Below are 18,018 nucleotides of genomic sequence, written 5' to 3'. Positions count from 1 at the left end.
ATCAAAAATATATTGTGAAGAACAATATAATCTAAATTTAACAAAACAACAGATGTTAAATGAAAGTAATTTTCACTCACCAAATGGCGTAGTAATTTCAAAACATAAAGACATTGCATATAAGGAAACTTCTCTTGGCTGTAATATCTGTGAAAATAAAAAAATGAACTTTATAAAAAAAACGATTCCAGGGACAAAAAATGTATGTATAAATAAATATAGTAGTGATCGATGAACATCACGATGTTGTAGAAAACTGAAACAAACATTAAATTACAGAATATCAGATATAATTAATGTACATAACATAAAATATATTGATTACTTACCACCAGAAGTATATTATTAGATGAATACTAAATTCAACAATATAATGTTAAACTGTTATTAATAATTTATTTGTTTCTGTGCAAAATAAAATTATAAAAATATATATGCAACTTTGGACAACGTTGTGCGAGTAGTCATAGTAAAATTCAGAAATTTATAAGGTCAATTATTGTATTTCTGTATAAATCATAATTTTTTATGTATTTAATATTGCCACGGTGGGCGGTTTTAGATATTAAAGGACAATTTTATGTCAAATATGTCCTTGGTGGGCGGAAATGTATAATTTCTATATAAATGTAACTGGCAGCCTACAAATATGTGCGTTGCCATATTCATAAAAACATAATAAAAAAGAAAGATAAAAAAAAAAAATCAAAAATTAACAGTGACATTAACGCAACATTGCATTTTTATTTCATAAACATAATTAAATATCGACCAACCATCCCTCAAATCCTCGATTCAGGTTTAAACACGCATGTTAATTTAAAACAGTTCATTTCCGGAATTTATCCGCTAATCCGAACTCGGGATGTCATTATACGAATAACCTAAATACCCACTGGGTGTGGAGGCCAAGTTACGATATCTAAGATCTTTTCCAATTACTTATTTAGGATTCAATTATTTTTGATAATTTTAATTAAATAATAAAATAATTTGCAGTTTTATTGTTAGTAACTGATCCGATATTTTTTTTAATGCGCTTACATATATCATTTATTATAAGCTGCCAAAATACTATGTGCACAGCGTGAGATGTCTATTAACACAGTGGGATATACGAAATATATTCTTATACTAAATGAGAAAGAGCAAATTTTATTAGGAGGAAATTCACAATCCGGACTGAATGTACAGATTTGAGAAATTATTTCACTGTTTGAAATGTTTTCCGTAATAATATAGTCTATGTATTATTATTATTGGCTACAAAATATTAAAGCGGGTTTTTAATCCATCAGAACAGTTTCTTGACGACAAATTTGTTGGCGACCGACCGCCGCAAACACTATAGTGATATTTTCATTATTTTTTAAATATTTTTAGAACTGTTCTTTTTATACATCATGTTATTTGATATATCTCACTTATTGTTAAATTGTCTTTACCATAGTTCACAGCTGTATATTAATACATTTTATTATCATAATCTACGTGTTTTCATTATTTAGACACTCGTACAGTACACCGATGCCTTACAAAGGTAATGGCATGAGTACCATGGTATGAGTATATTCAATATCGGAATCATTTATGACTAAAATGATGATGATGATGATGAAACAAAACACTTAAAAAGGCTACAATATGTTACAACATGACTCCCCATTAGTTTGGCAACAAAGTCTCCGCCAATGAATGGTTATTATTGATCGCCGAGCGCAATCGTTAAATGTCACGTTTTTTAACTCCTATGGAAATTAACAATTGAATGCTAATTTAAATCTGCTTCGATGATTACAAAGGGTTTATTTCACTAAGTACGTACATCGAGTTTCGATACAGCGCAAGTTATAGGATTGTAACTGTCTCAAAATGTGTAGCTACCAGGCCGAAACTCAGTGATAATACACGTATTAATAAAACTGAACCATTTTACCTAAGAAGCAAAGTTGAAATCTGAAAGTATATTTTGAACGTTTCATACTAATTCGTCACGTGATATGTGTGTGAAGGTTGCGCGAAGGTTTTAATAATTATATATCTATTTTTCCACTTTGTTTCTTTGGGATTTTTTTTCAGTTGAAAGGAATACAGTTTGTAATGAAAACTACCATAGAAATTTCAATGTCACATAAAAAAAAAATTGGTAACTAATAATTAAAATACTTTTCCTAAAAGCTTTAGTTAAATTTAATTAACGTTAGTTAGTATACTATTGTCTAAGTATGACATAAATTAAGCAAATACTTTGTATATAAGTTTCTAAGTAGATATGTCCCAAATTTAGCAAATACTTTTTGTACCAGACTCTTAATTATATAAAGTTAATAATTATAATCTGAATGCCATTAAAATTGACAGTCTGCGATTGTCTACAAACAATTTGACAGTTGCGGACTCGTCTTATAACTGTCGAACTATATAAGTTATAATAAAACATCGTTTAAATATATGAAAAATATATAGATAAATATTCTAAAAATGCTATAGAAATCGACACCATAAACACAAATTTTCTAGCCATCGATCAATCACGGCCTTCAACCAATTTATAAAAAAAACATGCGATTAACTCAAGGTTCTATAACCGAAGGAATGTCATTGTTTTCATAAATTTGTATAAACGACTCTCGAATCAATAAAAATCAAAGTTTTCCATTTAGTATGGACTATAAAAGGTAATCTAATAGTTTAGGAATTTTTAATAAGTTTCCCTGTATGGGTTATAGTGTCAATAACATTGAGTCAGGAATAAAGTAGGAGATTAATTTAATAAACTGGGTGATAAGTATAACCCTACACTAGCTAATAGTAGATAATAATAATATCTCAGAACATATACACGGAAGCTCCGTGTAAATGTTTTGAGATATTATTATTATGAAAGTTAAAGTAAATAATTTATAATTCATTTTCGCACTGCAGAAGATTTTGCCATTTATGCTGGCCATGTTGATTAATATTCCAACAGTCTAATTCGGCTAACTATCCAACTGTCTGAAAAACTGAATGTATTTTGATGGTCTTCTCTGTAGTCCGTAGGACTTACGTCTCTCTTTCTTCCATAAAAATTCGTGATTGAAATGAAATTTTTAACATTTTTTATTTTCATTTCTTGTATTTTATAATATCAAATTCGTTCTCGGTACGAATAATACAATGACAATAGCATGCATCCTAATTTCACGGTACAAATTCTCAGTCATGTTTTTGACATTTTCTATGGAATTTATTGAAAATGTTGCCGATAATAGTTTATTATAGTTTGTCTTTTTTGGTTCAAGGTTCGTAATACATACATACGTGCTTTCTATAAGATTATATCATGAATAAAAGATACTGTTAAAAATTATGTTATAGTTTTAACAAGAAAAAGAATTTACTGACAAGAAATCTTTATCCCAGTATATATATTTTAGTATATTTTTACATACATAATATAAAACAAGTTGCCGCCGTTGTTTGTTCGTTTATATTTTTTAAAGTACGCAACGCATATATAGTTTTAGCAATAGACAGAAATAGAAATAGAAATAGAAATAATCTTTATTCAAATAAACTCATTACCAGCACTTTTGAATAGTCATATTTTGATTCTACCACTCATTCGGAATGCAGATTCATCACAAGAAGAATGAGCAAGAAACTTGTGTGTTGCTCTTTTTAATAGATGTTTTTTTTTTATATAAATAATTACAGTATAACAAGTAAGAGGCATGCGATAATCAACATGGAAGTCGCTACGCACTCATTATTAATGTAATCAGATAATATTGTCAGTGCTATGGATTTAAAGTTTTTCTATAAAAACATTATTATCGTTTACGAATTCTTTAATTTTATAGTAAGCTTTTTTGCAAAGGAACTGTTTTATTTGACATTTAAATCTTTTTTCTGGCAGATTTATAACAGACTCTGGTATTTTATTGTAAAAGTTTACGCAATTGCCATAAAACGAATTACTAACTTTAGCCAAACGACATTTAGGTAAAATTAGTTTGTTATTGTTACGTAAACTTTTATTAGTGCAATCACTAACTCTTTTGAAACTGTCTATATTCCTTCTGGCATAGATGATATTTTCATAAATGTATTGAGAAGCAACGGTGAGGATATTTGATTCCTTAAAACACTCTCGCAATGACTCCCTGGAACCCATACCATAAATGGAGCGAATGGCCCTCTTTTGTAAAGTAAATATTGTATTTATATCAGCTGCTTTGCCCCATAACAAAATACCATACGACATAATGCTATGGAAATAGCTAAAATAGACAAGTTTAGCCGTTGCCACGTCTGTTAATTGTCTAATTCTTCTTACCGCATAAGCGGCAGAACTAAGTCGACTCGCCAATTTAGTAATATGAGCACCCCATTGCAACTTGGAATCTAATGTGATACCTAGAAATACAGTATCGTCAACAAAATTAATAGATTTATTGTCCAATACGATTTTTGAATCTACCGGCCTTACATTGGGGAGAGTAAATTTGATACATTTAGTTTTATTTGCATTTAGTAGCATATTATTTGCCGTAAACCATTTTAAAACATAAGAGAGAGAACCGTTTACTTCGTCCATATCATCAATATGTCGATTGACTATGATCGAATATGTTGATTGATTGACAGAGTCATTTTAATCACTCTATTTAGAGGAAACTAATACATGCGTTTTATAGTATATATAGAATCCGGGGCGAATCGCTAATAATAAAATTAGAAATTAAATTAAGAATGTGCTGACTTGTAATATATATATATATATATAATAATAATGAACTAACAAACTAAACAAATAAAATAATAAGGTGTATTTAAAAATATATATATAATTAACAGGTGTTTTCAGATCATATCAATATTAAGTTACATTATCACATAATACTATGTAGTTAATATGTTAATTAATATAATTTTTGTGATATTGATCGAGTTATAGTGCTGACCAAATGTCAAATACGCGCCAAAATGACATTTGAGTCCGATTGTTATTTTTTTTAATGATAAATGGTTCGCGATAAAGGAAGTTCAATTATCGTAACACGTAGGCATAGGAATAAAAACTATACGTACCTACGTTTCGAAATGCCAAGGTTGTCAACTAACGTGTGCTCTAATTCGATATGTATTGACAACTTTGAAGGCGTGAGAATTGTAAAATATGTGATACTAATTTAATTAATTATGTTATGTTATGGACTAGAAGCTTGTACTAGAAAACTTACACAAAAACATGATTTTTTTTCCTAATAATGTTATACATAGAAAACACCAAAACATACAACAATCATACCCATGAATGTAAATGTTTGTATCGCGCGAGGAAAAGAAACCGCGACCAGCGGAAGTAAGGTGGTGTGGTAAACGCTAGACCACCGAGACCGTCAATACTATTAAATTACTAAATATCTTCTATTTCTATTCTATTCTAATTATTATTATGCAATTATGTATAATATTAACAATGCATTTTTTTTATATATGCGATAGTAGCTGAATTTATTACTAGTTAGAAGACTAACCAAAACATAAAAAATAGAGGATTATTATTTTATTGAGAAACAAATTTTCGACAGCCTTGAATTGCGTTTATAACACGAAATATTACTGACATGTTTTATATAGTTTTGTTTTAGAAAAAGGTGGAAAGTGTGCTTACAGCAACGTCGTGGTTGTATACCATGACAGTGGCCTTGTTAAGACTTTTAAAATACTATAGGAGACAAGTAATAATAATTATTAGGCATTATTTTATTTTCAGCTAAGGCTGGTAATATACACTCCGATAGTCGTCAGGTTGCCCGAATGAGACTAACTGTGCGATATACTTCAATTTGTATTTTATAATGTGCCTTTAATAGTAATTCTTTTCATTAAAACAATTTTTAAATCAAAAATATATGTTTAAAAAAAATATAGTACAATTAAGAATCATGTAATTTAAATATGTTTTTAATTTTTATTTGCTGGAAAGAAGCTGAAAGGTACCACAGAGTATGACAATTGACAATATAATTATAATAATAATTAGTTTTAACGATGACGCATATATATTTCTAACCTTTCCACTTGACTTGACATTTTAAAATATTAAATTAGACATCAGTGAATAATCTTATCAGTATCGTGCACAATAGATACTAACTGGTTGATAAGATCCAAATAGTTAAAGACGGCAATCACATAATCGAAGACTCCATAAACTTAAGCATACGAGATTATAACCCACGGCATTCTTGCCTCACGACTAACGTCTGAATGAATGTGTTGCAATTGTATTTAAAATCATGACTCTAGTGTATCTACCTATTATACAATAAATAATAAATCAAATTTTCGATAATGTATGCATACGTAGTATGCATGCTACTGAAAAAAGGTTACCATTTTTGTAAGATAGTCGTCTACTTACTCCTTTTTCAACTTGTAAAAATCTTGAAATTCCAAAATATATAATAATAATATCTCTGGACAATTCACACAGTAACACTTTAGAAACACTTAAATTCACTTTTTTTTAATAATACATTTTTATCGACTTTAATTGCATATATATCTATATATACAAATGTAATGCAATGTACAATCCATAAGTCCATATAGACTTAAATGTTAACAAGTATTTTATTATATGAAATAATCTAAATTAACATTGTAGCATCGTTATCAATATATTTAAGAATACGAAAGTTTATACCGTTTAGTGAATCGAACTCGCGGTCATCGGAAATAAAGTAATGTGCAAAACCGCTAGACTCCGAAGCCGTTAAAATATGTATGTTAATGACTATCTGACCACGCGACGTCGTATCCGTATAACTTTTTTTAAACGCATTAGAATAAAACTATCTCTAATTTTTTTGTTTGACTTACCACAATATATTAGAGAAAACTGCACCCAAATTCCGTAATGAGAATAGCGCGTACAAACAGGTAAAAATTCTAATCATCATTATTTTTGGTTCCAAACATGTAGGTACAAACAGAGATCATTTACATTATATTTATAAGTATTACATGTCTATTATATTTATATCACATTTTATTTAGTAAATATACAAAATATATGGTCTTTAAATTAAAGCTCAAGTCACTACTTTTAACTAATAGAGGTCTTGTTCATAAGACGTATATGATTGTTCTATGCTCCGGTAAAAGGGTGAAAAATGCCAGTGCAATTACTGACAATGGGGGCATAATTTCTTAATCCATAGAAATTAATTCGCAAATGACAGAATGGCATCACATTGTACCTATCATATTATTGCTGTTCATCTCTATAGGCAATGGTTACCACTTTATGTAAACTAGTCATTAGTTTTGTTGTCTTTCCTCTTTTAAAAATCTCCAAATTCCAAAATATATTTTAACAACATACAAATAACGACTAATATTGTCAAAAATAATTGGATTGCGTGTGACTATTCGTGTAGCGTTTCAGAAACGCGCCCACACGATTGTTATTATTATTAATGAATTTACTGTGAGTGAGAGGTCCAAGGTTGTTTCCAATCTATCATTATCTATATTGTGCGGCCCAACCACGAATGGGCAGTATGGTGAAGTGATATAGGTTGTAAATACGAATTATAAGCGAAAGGCCAATGATCTACAAAGGGCATGCCAGCACGACTACAACATTGTTTAAGCACAGATACACTTTAATATATGTCTTTTGTATTTAATCGCAAACCATTGAAACAACAACTAATTTGTTAATTGACCATGAGGTATTGTATATATATATTTAATTCTTATTAGGTGCGCTCTTTGTGGTTAATTCTGACGAATGCATAACTCTGTGGTTTTATACCGTTGCAGGTATTAAATAAGCTCGTTACACAATTGTTATTCTACATTTGTATAATGAACTTGACAATTTGACTTTTCTTTGACATTAATTTGATTTTTATAAACTTTAGGAGACAAAATATTAGAAGGCAATCATTCTAAACCGAAAGTGCCTGTAAAGGCAAAAAAGGTATAAATTCATAAATGGTATAAAGGCATAAATTCTGCACAATTGTTTTTATTATTAATATTAATATATTGTGTTAAGTTACATAAAGATTTGTTTATACTATTTCTATATTGCAACCACAGATAACATAAGCAACTGTTTTGATTATTTGCAATCTTGATTGGTATTACAAATTATTTTCCTTTGTCCTAATCTATCTTTGTAATAAAACCTTCACCTAATCATACCTAGATCTCTTGAGCTTATTCATATTCTACATAACATGTCATTTCATGTCTTACATAAATGTATTTCAAAGAATATATTGTAGAGCGTTTTGATCTTTGTTATTTATTGCAACATTAACATTGCGAGATTAAAGATATCATAAATCATTCAATGCTTTGGCCTGCGGTCGCCTACTCATGACTCGTCCAGTCATAGGACTATACTAGTGCTAAGGGCTATCCTGGTCAATTTACCTCCCACGGCTCTTTGACATAGTCCTTTGACTATGTTACATGCCTGATTACCATCTCGCACGCTGTGAAAGTCATCATGTTCCCCTTTATACCACGAATTAACAGGAAAGTCAGTATGAGAGTTCATTTATTTAATACTCGTATTTCAAATGAATAGTTTAAGTGCCTGAGAAAATGTGCTCTATTCAACATTTCTTGGGAGTCTCCTTGCGTTGGAGGTTATTTTATTTATTGTTCTTACAATAATTTATGTACAACTATTATGTTTTAGCTATATGTATTTATATGCATTTTCTTTATTGAATGAGTCAAATCGTATACAAGATGTCATGTTGATTAATAATAATGCGTCTTCTGATTCATAGACATATGTAAAATAAATGTCCTTGGCTATTGAACTCTTTCATTTTTTATTTAGAAATTGTTAGAATTAAGAAATTAACGAAACAGGATAACGGTTTTTGGTTGATTAGCCTGGCCACCATTGTTCGTTTTCTTAAGTACGTTTCCTTAAATGATATGCATTTTTTGTTTCGCTTTAAAGGAAATCCGTAGTGCCGGTCATTGACATAATATTGTTGGATCTCCGTCTCCGTTTATTTTATTTTTACTGACCATTTTGCATTTGTTTATAGTATTAGTAATTCAAATCCAATTAAGGCGGCGGCAAGAATTTTATTCCAAAAATAGTTACAAAAGTTACTGAGAATTCTCAATACCAGTGGGTGTAAGTGCATTATAAGATCTGTGTAAAATGCAAATAAGTACTGCAAACTCGGTACCCACTCTATACTGTCGCCCACTCAGATCCTGCGTAATGGACTAATAGCTGTAGAAGTAATTTTACAATAAATTTCACTTATATGGAGGATTCTCAAAGCTGTATTGAAGAAATGCCATTTAGCAATAGAAAATAAGAAAAGTCATCGACACGAAGAGCATTTGTAGATTTTGATATTTTTAATAAAAAGTAATAATATCGTAACGTTGCTAAATTCTCCTTTATGCGCATATGAAGATGATCGTGAATATATTTCAACATTTAATGCTGCTATAATAACATGCTAATAGTACGTTTGAACATTTCCCACACGGCCCACCATTATTACGAATCTCATGCTCCTATGGTCTATCTATGAGGAATAATTGCGGACTTATTACAGTTTGCAACACCAACTGCAGCGATCAAGGAATCGACCAATTGATTAATTAGGCACAAGGTATAAAGCAGGCGGCTGTTGCAGCAACTAGGTCGATTTCGTTGTCTGATAATGCCACGTTTTGTTACATTTTACTGCAGTTTAATCGACAGTTAAGATTGGGCGTGTTTATCCGGGGGAAGTTTCTGGCCACTAATTGTGGAGGCTTTACAAATAGTTTAGAAATAGTGCTGTGAGACAGTTCTAATAAGCAACTACAAAGATTTCGTTTACGTAAAGGTTTCTTTGTTAACTTAGCTTATTGTGGCTAATGTACCAGGACTTAATCACGATATTTTTCAGAATTTACTTTTCTTTACTGCCCAATATTGAAGTCGATCTGATAAGATATTATACTAATAAAAACAAAATTTGCACACTTCCTATTGTACTTAATAAACCATATAATTTTTAAAAATATAGTAGAAGCGTGATAATAAAAATTGATAGCATTTTAATATTACTATTATCTTCTAAAGTAGAACAGAAAAAAAACTGAAGTAAACTTTACCAAACAGTAAGTAATGAATGTACAGTTGCACGCGGCAAGCAAGCACGAATGCCTAAGGCGAGGTGTTTATATCGCGCGTGCGCCGGCCATGCAATTTGACGGCCATATGTCGACAGTCGACACTTTCGCACTATTAAAATACGATTTGATATATACTTCCTATTAGTATGATCAGAAAGTTCATTTTACTCTGATACCACTGTATCAAGTTGAGAAGTATTGACAATCATTACAATTGCTTTTAACGGATTAAGTAGATATTTGTGAGAAACTGTATCTTTTGTTTGGTTATTACAGCTTGTTACTGTTGCTATTGTTCAATGCTATGATGCTAATGTCTGAGCTACAAGGCTGTGTTGCGACACTTGTATCGACTTGGTACTTGTGTTACTATTTAAATTTATATAATTGTCTTACATACCATACCCAATACATACTCTATTTTCACGATTATAGGGAAGGTTCCAAATTTTATCGCATTCATGTTACCGTTGAGTTTTTTTTCATCGATACTTTGGTAGATTAGCAATGTTAAATACATGAAATCTTTAGTTCTCCTAACTAGTACTATAGCTTAACTTCTTCAAAATCTTAATCAAGATCATAAGTGGTTAGTAGTTTGTTTCATAATAAAAAAAAACAATGTTATAATTATAAATTTTATTTCTAAACAATATAAAAAATATATTTTTTTTTTCTTTGACGTTATTGGTGTTGAGATACTAGATATAACCAGGCAGTAATAGTGTAATAATGAAGTTTACAGAAAATTATGTATTATAGATAGTAATTAGTACATTTTCAACCGAAATATCTTTGATACTGATACATACAAAATTGTCTCTTCATTGAATAAATTTATATAACTGCAATAGATGTATCTTAAATATAAATTGGCTAATTTTATAAAATTTGAGTATTGCGTCAATGAATATAATTTATTTAAACAGGTAAATGTAGTAATAATCCTTGTACGTATATATGTAGACATGCACGAGAGACGACCACTGTCCCGGATCCCACACGAGCTCGTGATCACAATATAAACGTGACAAAATTGTTAGCCAAATTGAGATAAGCATCACTCTTGCAATTTCTATTCTCACTGTCTTGAATTTAGATGATGTGTATCTTACTTGTGTTATCTGTGGAAAAATTATAATATGTTACACAGAGTACAAAGAACGGTTTTTTTATTACCGTCCTCCTTAGACACTCTTTACATTTGTAATTCTTTAGTACACACCTATACGTATATGTAGCGGTGAATTTTGAGTATAAGATCAAGAGAATAATTTCTTTTTTGTTTCGGTAATAAAATTATCATAAAAATTGCTTAAATATTTAAACAAAACTTCAGTTTAGGACTTGAATAGTTTTCACTCTAATTTCAATAGGATATACTGTATTTGTTTATTTTAAAGCAATAATTTAACCGAAAGAGATCAAACCTTGATTTTACTCCCATGATCTTTCTTCTTCTCCATCTCACAAACACGTGACAAGGATTCAATGAGGAAAATACATACGAAGATACATTGCAGTATAATCAAAATGCAGGTTAATATTGTTAATATAATAGTTTGAGCACGACCCGAACAAGGTTAGATTTTATCTGTCACAGAAATAAAGGATAATCAAAAAATTTTATAGCGACTAGTACTTTTGAAATTAAATCAGTAAAGTTAGATAATTTTAGTCGAGTCACAGAAAAAACTGCTGAATAATAATGAACATTAAACAAAACATTGAGTGACAGTAAAAATAAAAGGGTTAATTAATAAATCACTGCATATGATAGGGCTTTGCCATTTGATACTTCGCAGTGGTGCGTGGTCACGCCACCGTATTATATCTGCGATAAAGCATTCCAGTTGAAATAATTTTGAGTTATTGAACCTTCCATTGATCTTGATATAGTACCCTACAGTACAACATATTGCTGGAGAACCGGTGCATGGTGCAATTATCTCGTATTGTCCGTCAAATAAATTCATGATTTGCAACTTGGAATAATTTTGTAATTTCTATCTTCAGTCCTTGTGGCGTTATTATTCTTGTTTAGTAACTAGCTGAGCCTTCGCTTCATCTGTGGTATACGGATGTATAATACCTTTTTCTTTTCTTTACCTGTCAAATGATTGAAATGTTCAAATTCCTATACGAATTATTAACAGTGAGTAACATTTTATACAAAAAAAATGTGTTCTTACGTTTCTGAGACCTGCATGTTTTTAAACACATTTACTAAATTGGTTGGGACGTCCTCTAGTTTTGTCTTCAACATCATCATTGATATTTTGTGATTGAAAAATTAAAGACATAATCTAGTCTTTGTATATCCTCCTAATACAATATAACATGAAAATACATGTTAATTTTTAAAATTTAGATTATAACTATACGATTGTGAAAAGTTAATAAACAGACCGACAAACACAACACAAAAATTGTACGGATGGACGAGATTGAAATTTCGCATACTTATAGTTTACATAGAAAAGGAGTGCAAAATGCTAATATTTTTACAAAAAATACGCATAAAAATACATTAAGTCAATGATTTAAATGATGCGAAAATTTAGTAAAAAAATACATTACACACATTACTATGCATATGGTATTTAACACCCATACGCATTGAAGTTATATTATAAGAAAAAGTCAAATTTATAATTTCCATTAATTATGATTGAATTTCGACCATTGAGCGACGACTATATATAAATTATTAGTACTACCTATATTAACATTGATTAGATAATTTATTAATACTAAAATACGATTTTTTATTCTCAGAATGCTTCGGCGCCCAGTCAGATCGGTCGAGGCAGCGTTCAGGTCCCATCAGAAGTGTACCCGTAGCCGCCGATATCAAGAGGGATATAGACTTCGATTGTCCTGAAGAATTTGGCTATTACCCACACCCCACCGACTGCACGTTGTACTACGTATGTGTGTTTGGCGGCGCCTTGCTTGAGTCCTGCACTGGTGGTCTCATGTACAGGTGTGTATTCTACTTGCCCTTATTTTTTTATGACGCTGAGACCAGATGAGACGTTGGAATAAGATTGTATGTAAAAGTAATAATATATTCAAACCCGTGTTATTCTATTTATTCGCCCTACTCTAACGTTGTTGCCCGTAGCTGGCCCTTACAGCTTCACCAGTCGAAGTGCAGTTGGCTCTCGAAACCTGCGAATGGACTTATGAAGCGGCTGAAGGCAACTTCTGCCTGATGGCTACGTATGAAACAGTGCTACTTTATTTTTTAGCAAAAAATTGGTTGCATATATTAAATAAAATAATTTTTTTTTCTAATTAATTAACGGCTAAGTCTTTCTTTATGAGAGCTGTGTCAACTCTTAATACGTAGTGTATGTTGCTTAGTCGTCCTAAGCAACAACAAAAGGAGTTCTGTATACGCTAACCCAAAGATCCTTTTGACAATTTCATATTATACATGATACGAAAGAGAAATAGCACTTAAGAGTCGCTGCTTCGTAAATGTCAGAATGGACAGATTTTAAAGGACATAGTAAATTCCTAAGTATACCACACGCTCCATTCGTGTAGTCGACAATTTGTCTCTCCATCTAACGGAAAGTGGCAACCGGCTGTATACGTAATTTTACTGCCTTATTTCATTCTTCAACCAAATACAGCTAATATACTATGATGCTTAAATAGGAGAGATTGAGATTATACTATGTATATTTCATTTCAAAACGAAAACATGACATAAACATGACATGACCATAACTTGATTTCATATAAATAGGTTATAGTACATATGTACTTTTAAAAATACATACATATTTTTATTATTATTTCCAGTCATGAACTCCAAACGTGTGATTGGCCACGAAACGTAGGCTGTGACGGTAGCAGCGCCCTAGGCGCAGAGGATTTGGAGAGAATCAGCGAGAGAGAACCACCACCACCTCCGCCCCCAAGACGAACTCCACCACCGCCACCGCCACCACCTCCAAGGGCGCAACCTAATCCTGTGGTTACGTCTAGAGGGCAACCGAAATTCAACCGCGATGAATACGAAAAAGTATATTTTAAATTTGCGACCATATGATTTCATTGTAGAAAGAATTTGCAAATAATGCACTTATTAATCATTTAGTAACTACCGTATTTTTAAATGCATAATAGATGATAATGGTTCACCCGTTTGCGTTTACGGTTTACGCTAAGGGGAGGCCAGTGAAAAATGATTAGATAAACATGAGTCAAGTCAGTTAGCCTATTGTGAGAAATTCACCAAGAATTTATCATAATCCTATTTATTTGCGTGTAAGCGTAACAAACACATCTAAAACAAACATTATTATTTAGACCACATAATGATGAGCTCAGCATATATTTTTATTTTAGTTAAAATAGTGGATTAAATGATTATTTTTACTCTGTATTTTAATTTTAGCAACAACAATTGTATGCTGATGTAGATGACTTGCCACCAGCCGAAGAAATCGAAAGTGATAGACAGCAACGTGTAAATCGAGGACAACCTTCTACTATAGGGCAAGTTCAGAAAGACCGTGATGGTTATGTATCTCAGCTAGTTAGTTCAGGAAGAAATCTTAACTCTAATATTATACCAGCTTCAATACCTCAAAACAACGGTAAAAGTGGTTCTTTCTCTTTTGGTACTCAAATTGATGATCGAAGAACTGCTGTAGTTACTCAAGCACCACAGACATATAGGTAGGTACATTAAATACAAAAATACTGACGTTTTGACATACATTTCATTAACAGCTCAATAATGAAAATAACTAATGCTAACTTTGTATCTAATGTATATCAAAATGTCGTCAGTATCGAGCTCAATAAAGCCTAGACTCATAAACTAATTGACATTGTCATTATTTCAGTGAAGACAAAAGTGACTACGTGACTGACTATCTACATGACAGACTATTAGACATTGAGACAAATGAAATCAATGTTGACCACGTTACTGAAAAAATAGTTTTACGAAGAAAAAGAGATGTGATAGGAACAGAAATAGGTTCAAAGAATGAGGAAAGTGATGGTGTAGAAAATATTCAAAAGAAAATCGATATAGAAGAAGATATAGTATTTTCTGATATTGATATGGAATCGGTTGATGATGACAATAATCAAGACGACACTGAAAGAGGAAAACGACAAGTTCGGTATTATATTAAGAATGGCTATAAACCTACAAAAAACTGGGGTACTGCAAAACCAATAAAATTAGTAAATTTGCAACATTATAATTTTAATTCGAACCCTCAAAAGGAAAGATTTCCGTTAAATTTTCATGAAGCAAGCAAAACTAATGCGTATGACTTAACACGAAATCCGTATCCTTCTGAAGGAAACTTATATTTGGCTTCAGATTCTCATCCATTTTATGAAATAGATTCGGAATCTCAACGAACATTTAAGCCAAGTTTACGTGATCCAACGAACCAAAAATTTATTCATAACCCAGCAAATGCGGGTACACAAATAATTACAAAAAGTCCACCAATATCAACATTGAAAAATGGTAATAATCCATTTACTTCATTAGCAGGTGGATTTTATAATAATTCACCTAAACCTATTGGAAACCAATATTCCTCGCAAATAGTTTCATCAATAAATCGTCCAAGCCAGCAAGTTCTATTTCCAGATTCGTCGCAATTACCAAGCACTGTAGTGACAGGAAAACCAATTCTTATGAATACGTTATCACCAAATACTCGGAATGAATATAAAGTAAGGCCTGCGGATTCAATAGACCAAAATAAAAAGAATTATAATGAACACAGAAATGGAAAAGAATTTAATCATAAGCAACAAGATTATCCTGATCGGGATAATTCTAATGAAAGCGAGGAGTCAAATGAGTCATCAGAAAATTATTCTTCTGAAAAGAATAAAGATGACGACGAACATGATTTTTCTGAATTACCATACGAATATACACACCCAAATCATAAGTATGCTGAAATTGAAAATCCTTTTGCTGATCCTAATTTTGACTTTGATGCATTTTTAACAAAATTAAGTGGCGGACAATACACAACCCCAAAGTTTAAAAATGTTCAAATAGCAGCACTAAGAGTAACCAACCCTCCTGCAGAATCAACTACAGCTACTAATTATAATTCGGGCACTCGATCGTCAACTATAAATTACCAAGGGATGAGTACTCCACGACCATTTACAGTTCCTGTAGGCCCCATAGGTACTGTTATAAATGGTACTCCAAATGAATCTGTAAAGCAAACTCAAAATATGGATCAATGGACACAAGTACCACATTATAAGCAGCAACAAAATAATATAAGACCACAGCAAAAACAGCAGCAAAATAATGAAGAACATCAACCGTTAAGTCAAAATGTTTATAGAATACCACAACAACATTCTGAAATATCTGTACAATCTATTAGACCTCATAATTATAATAAGTCTCCGAATTTAAAAGGTGAAGGTCAATTGCCCATAAACTACAGTTTTATTGGAACTATAGACAATAGTGCAAGTCGTGGTCATAATAAAACTAAATTAAGTAGTGAAAATCAATTTTTTACTATGACACAAAAACCATATTCAATAGTAACAGCCACTAATGCGCCAATAATTTTGTCGACACCAAAACAACAATATTTAGTAAAACCTGAAAAGGTTATCTTAGAACCACATTTATTAGCAACTGGAAAACCATATTTGTTTTCTACTCCTAAACCACCGACACAAAATACTTTTACTGTTTTTAAACATTCAACTGCAAAACCATTAACAACATTGGCAAATGAACAACTTTCAGCATTACAAAATTATTGGAGAAATCCTTCTACAGAATCTCAGTTCTTTGTACAGTCAACTCCAAGGCCCAATTCAGTATCTGATATTCCAACAAGGCAAAATTATGTATCGCAAACAAATACACCTCTTCTTACGCCAATAAAAGGTATAAATATTTTCACGAATGTCGCAAAAAACCCAGTATCTTCTACTACAACAGCACCTTTAAAACGTAAACCTATTCCTAAACCTTCACCAGAAATGAATGATTACTATTATGATGATGAAGATGATCAGTATTATTATGAACCTCCTGTAAAATCTAAGTATATGCCGAGTTCTGAGATTCGCCCTAAAAGGCCACAAATGGCACAGAACTATAAGGAATATGATGATTATTATAGTTATGAAGAAGATCCTCAAGAAAAACCAATAAATGCTAGACCTAGTTATCAGACAGCAAGAATACCAACAGCTTTTACAACAATTAAACCCAGTACTGTGTATAAGAATCAGAATGACGTATCAGTTGTAACCAAAGCCCCAATAAAAGATTTCAATAAAATCGTTGATGGAAAGGTTACAATTCCTGTAATTGTACATTATGGCAAAACTACTCCAACCATTCTAACACGTCCAGAAATATCTAATTATAACATAGTTCATCAATCTCTGAGAAATAAAACGATGTATTCAAGAAAACCTACTATTTTTGCTACTGGTCCTTTCACACAGAGACCGCCAAAATATTTGAATCAAACTACCCTCAGACCTTACACTGTTAGGCACCGATTAGCTAAGCCAACTGCTGGTAAAGAATCTGTCACGATCGTTTCAACTGAACCAACTAGAGTAAACACACGTCATCAGAATTTAGTGACACAAATTATGAAGTTTACTTCACCTCGTGATAACTACAATCAAGAAACTCGGTATACTAAAACTAAGCATGACGATAAGACAAACAGGTAAATTGAAGTACGCAAAGCTAACTAACGCTATCTAATTGACATCATCAAGACCTAAAATTCTTCATTCAATGAGCACTTAACTAACTAATTCCGCGCGATTTCTTGTTTGTAC

At 31.4% G+C, this 18,018-nt stretch overlaps 1 protein-coding gene across 1 annotated transcript in view; it reads left to right on the top strand.

The window, feature by feature from the left end:
- Positions 1–18,018, top strand: part of LOC131849147 (uncharacterized) — a 129,365-nt gene that overhangs the window by 102,151 nt on the left and 9,196 nt on the right. The window contains exons 2-5 of the mRNA XM_059199147.1: positions 12,955–13,162; positions 13,993–14,215; positions 14,591–14,874; positions 15,045–17,903. Of these exons, the coding sequence (XP_059055130.1) occupies positions 12,955–13,162; positions 13,993–14,215; positions 14,591–14,874; positions 15,045–17,903 (3,574 nt within the window). The remainder of the gene's footprint in view (positions 1–12,954; positions 13,163–13,992; positions 14,216–14,590; positions 14,875–15,044; positions 17,904–18,018) is intronic.

Source organism: Achroia grisella, unplaced genomic scaffold (assembly GCF_030625045.1).
Source record: "Achroia grisella isolate CSIRO2021 unplaced genomic scaffold, CSIRO_AGI_Agris_v1 utg1096, whole genome shotgun sequence".
NCBI lineage: Eukaryota > Metazoa > Arthropoda > Insecta > Lepidoptera > Pyralidae > Achroia > Achroia grisella.
This window is presented reverse-complemented; position numbering and strand designations above follow the sequence as displayed.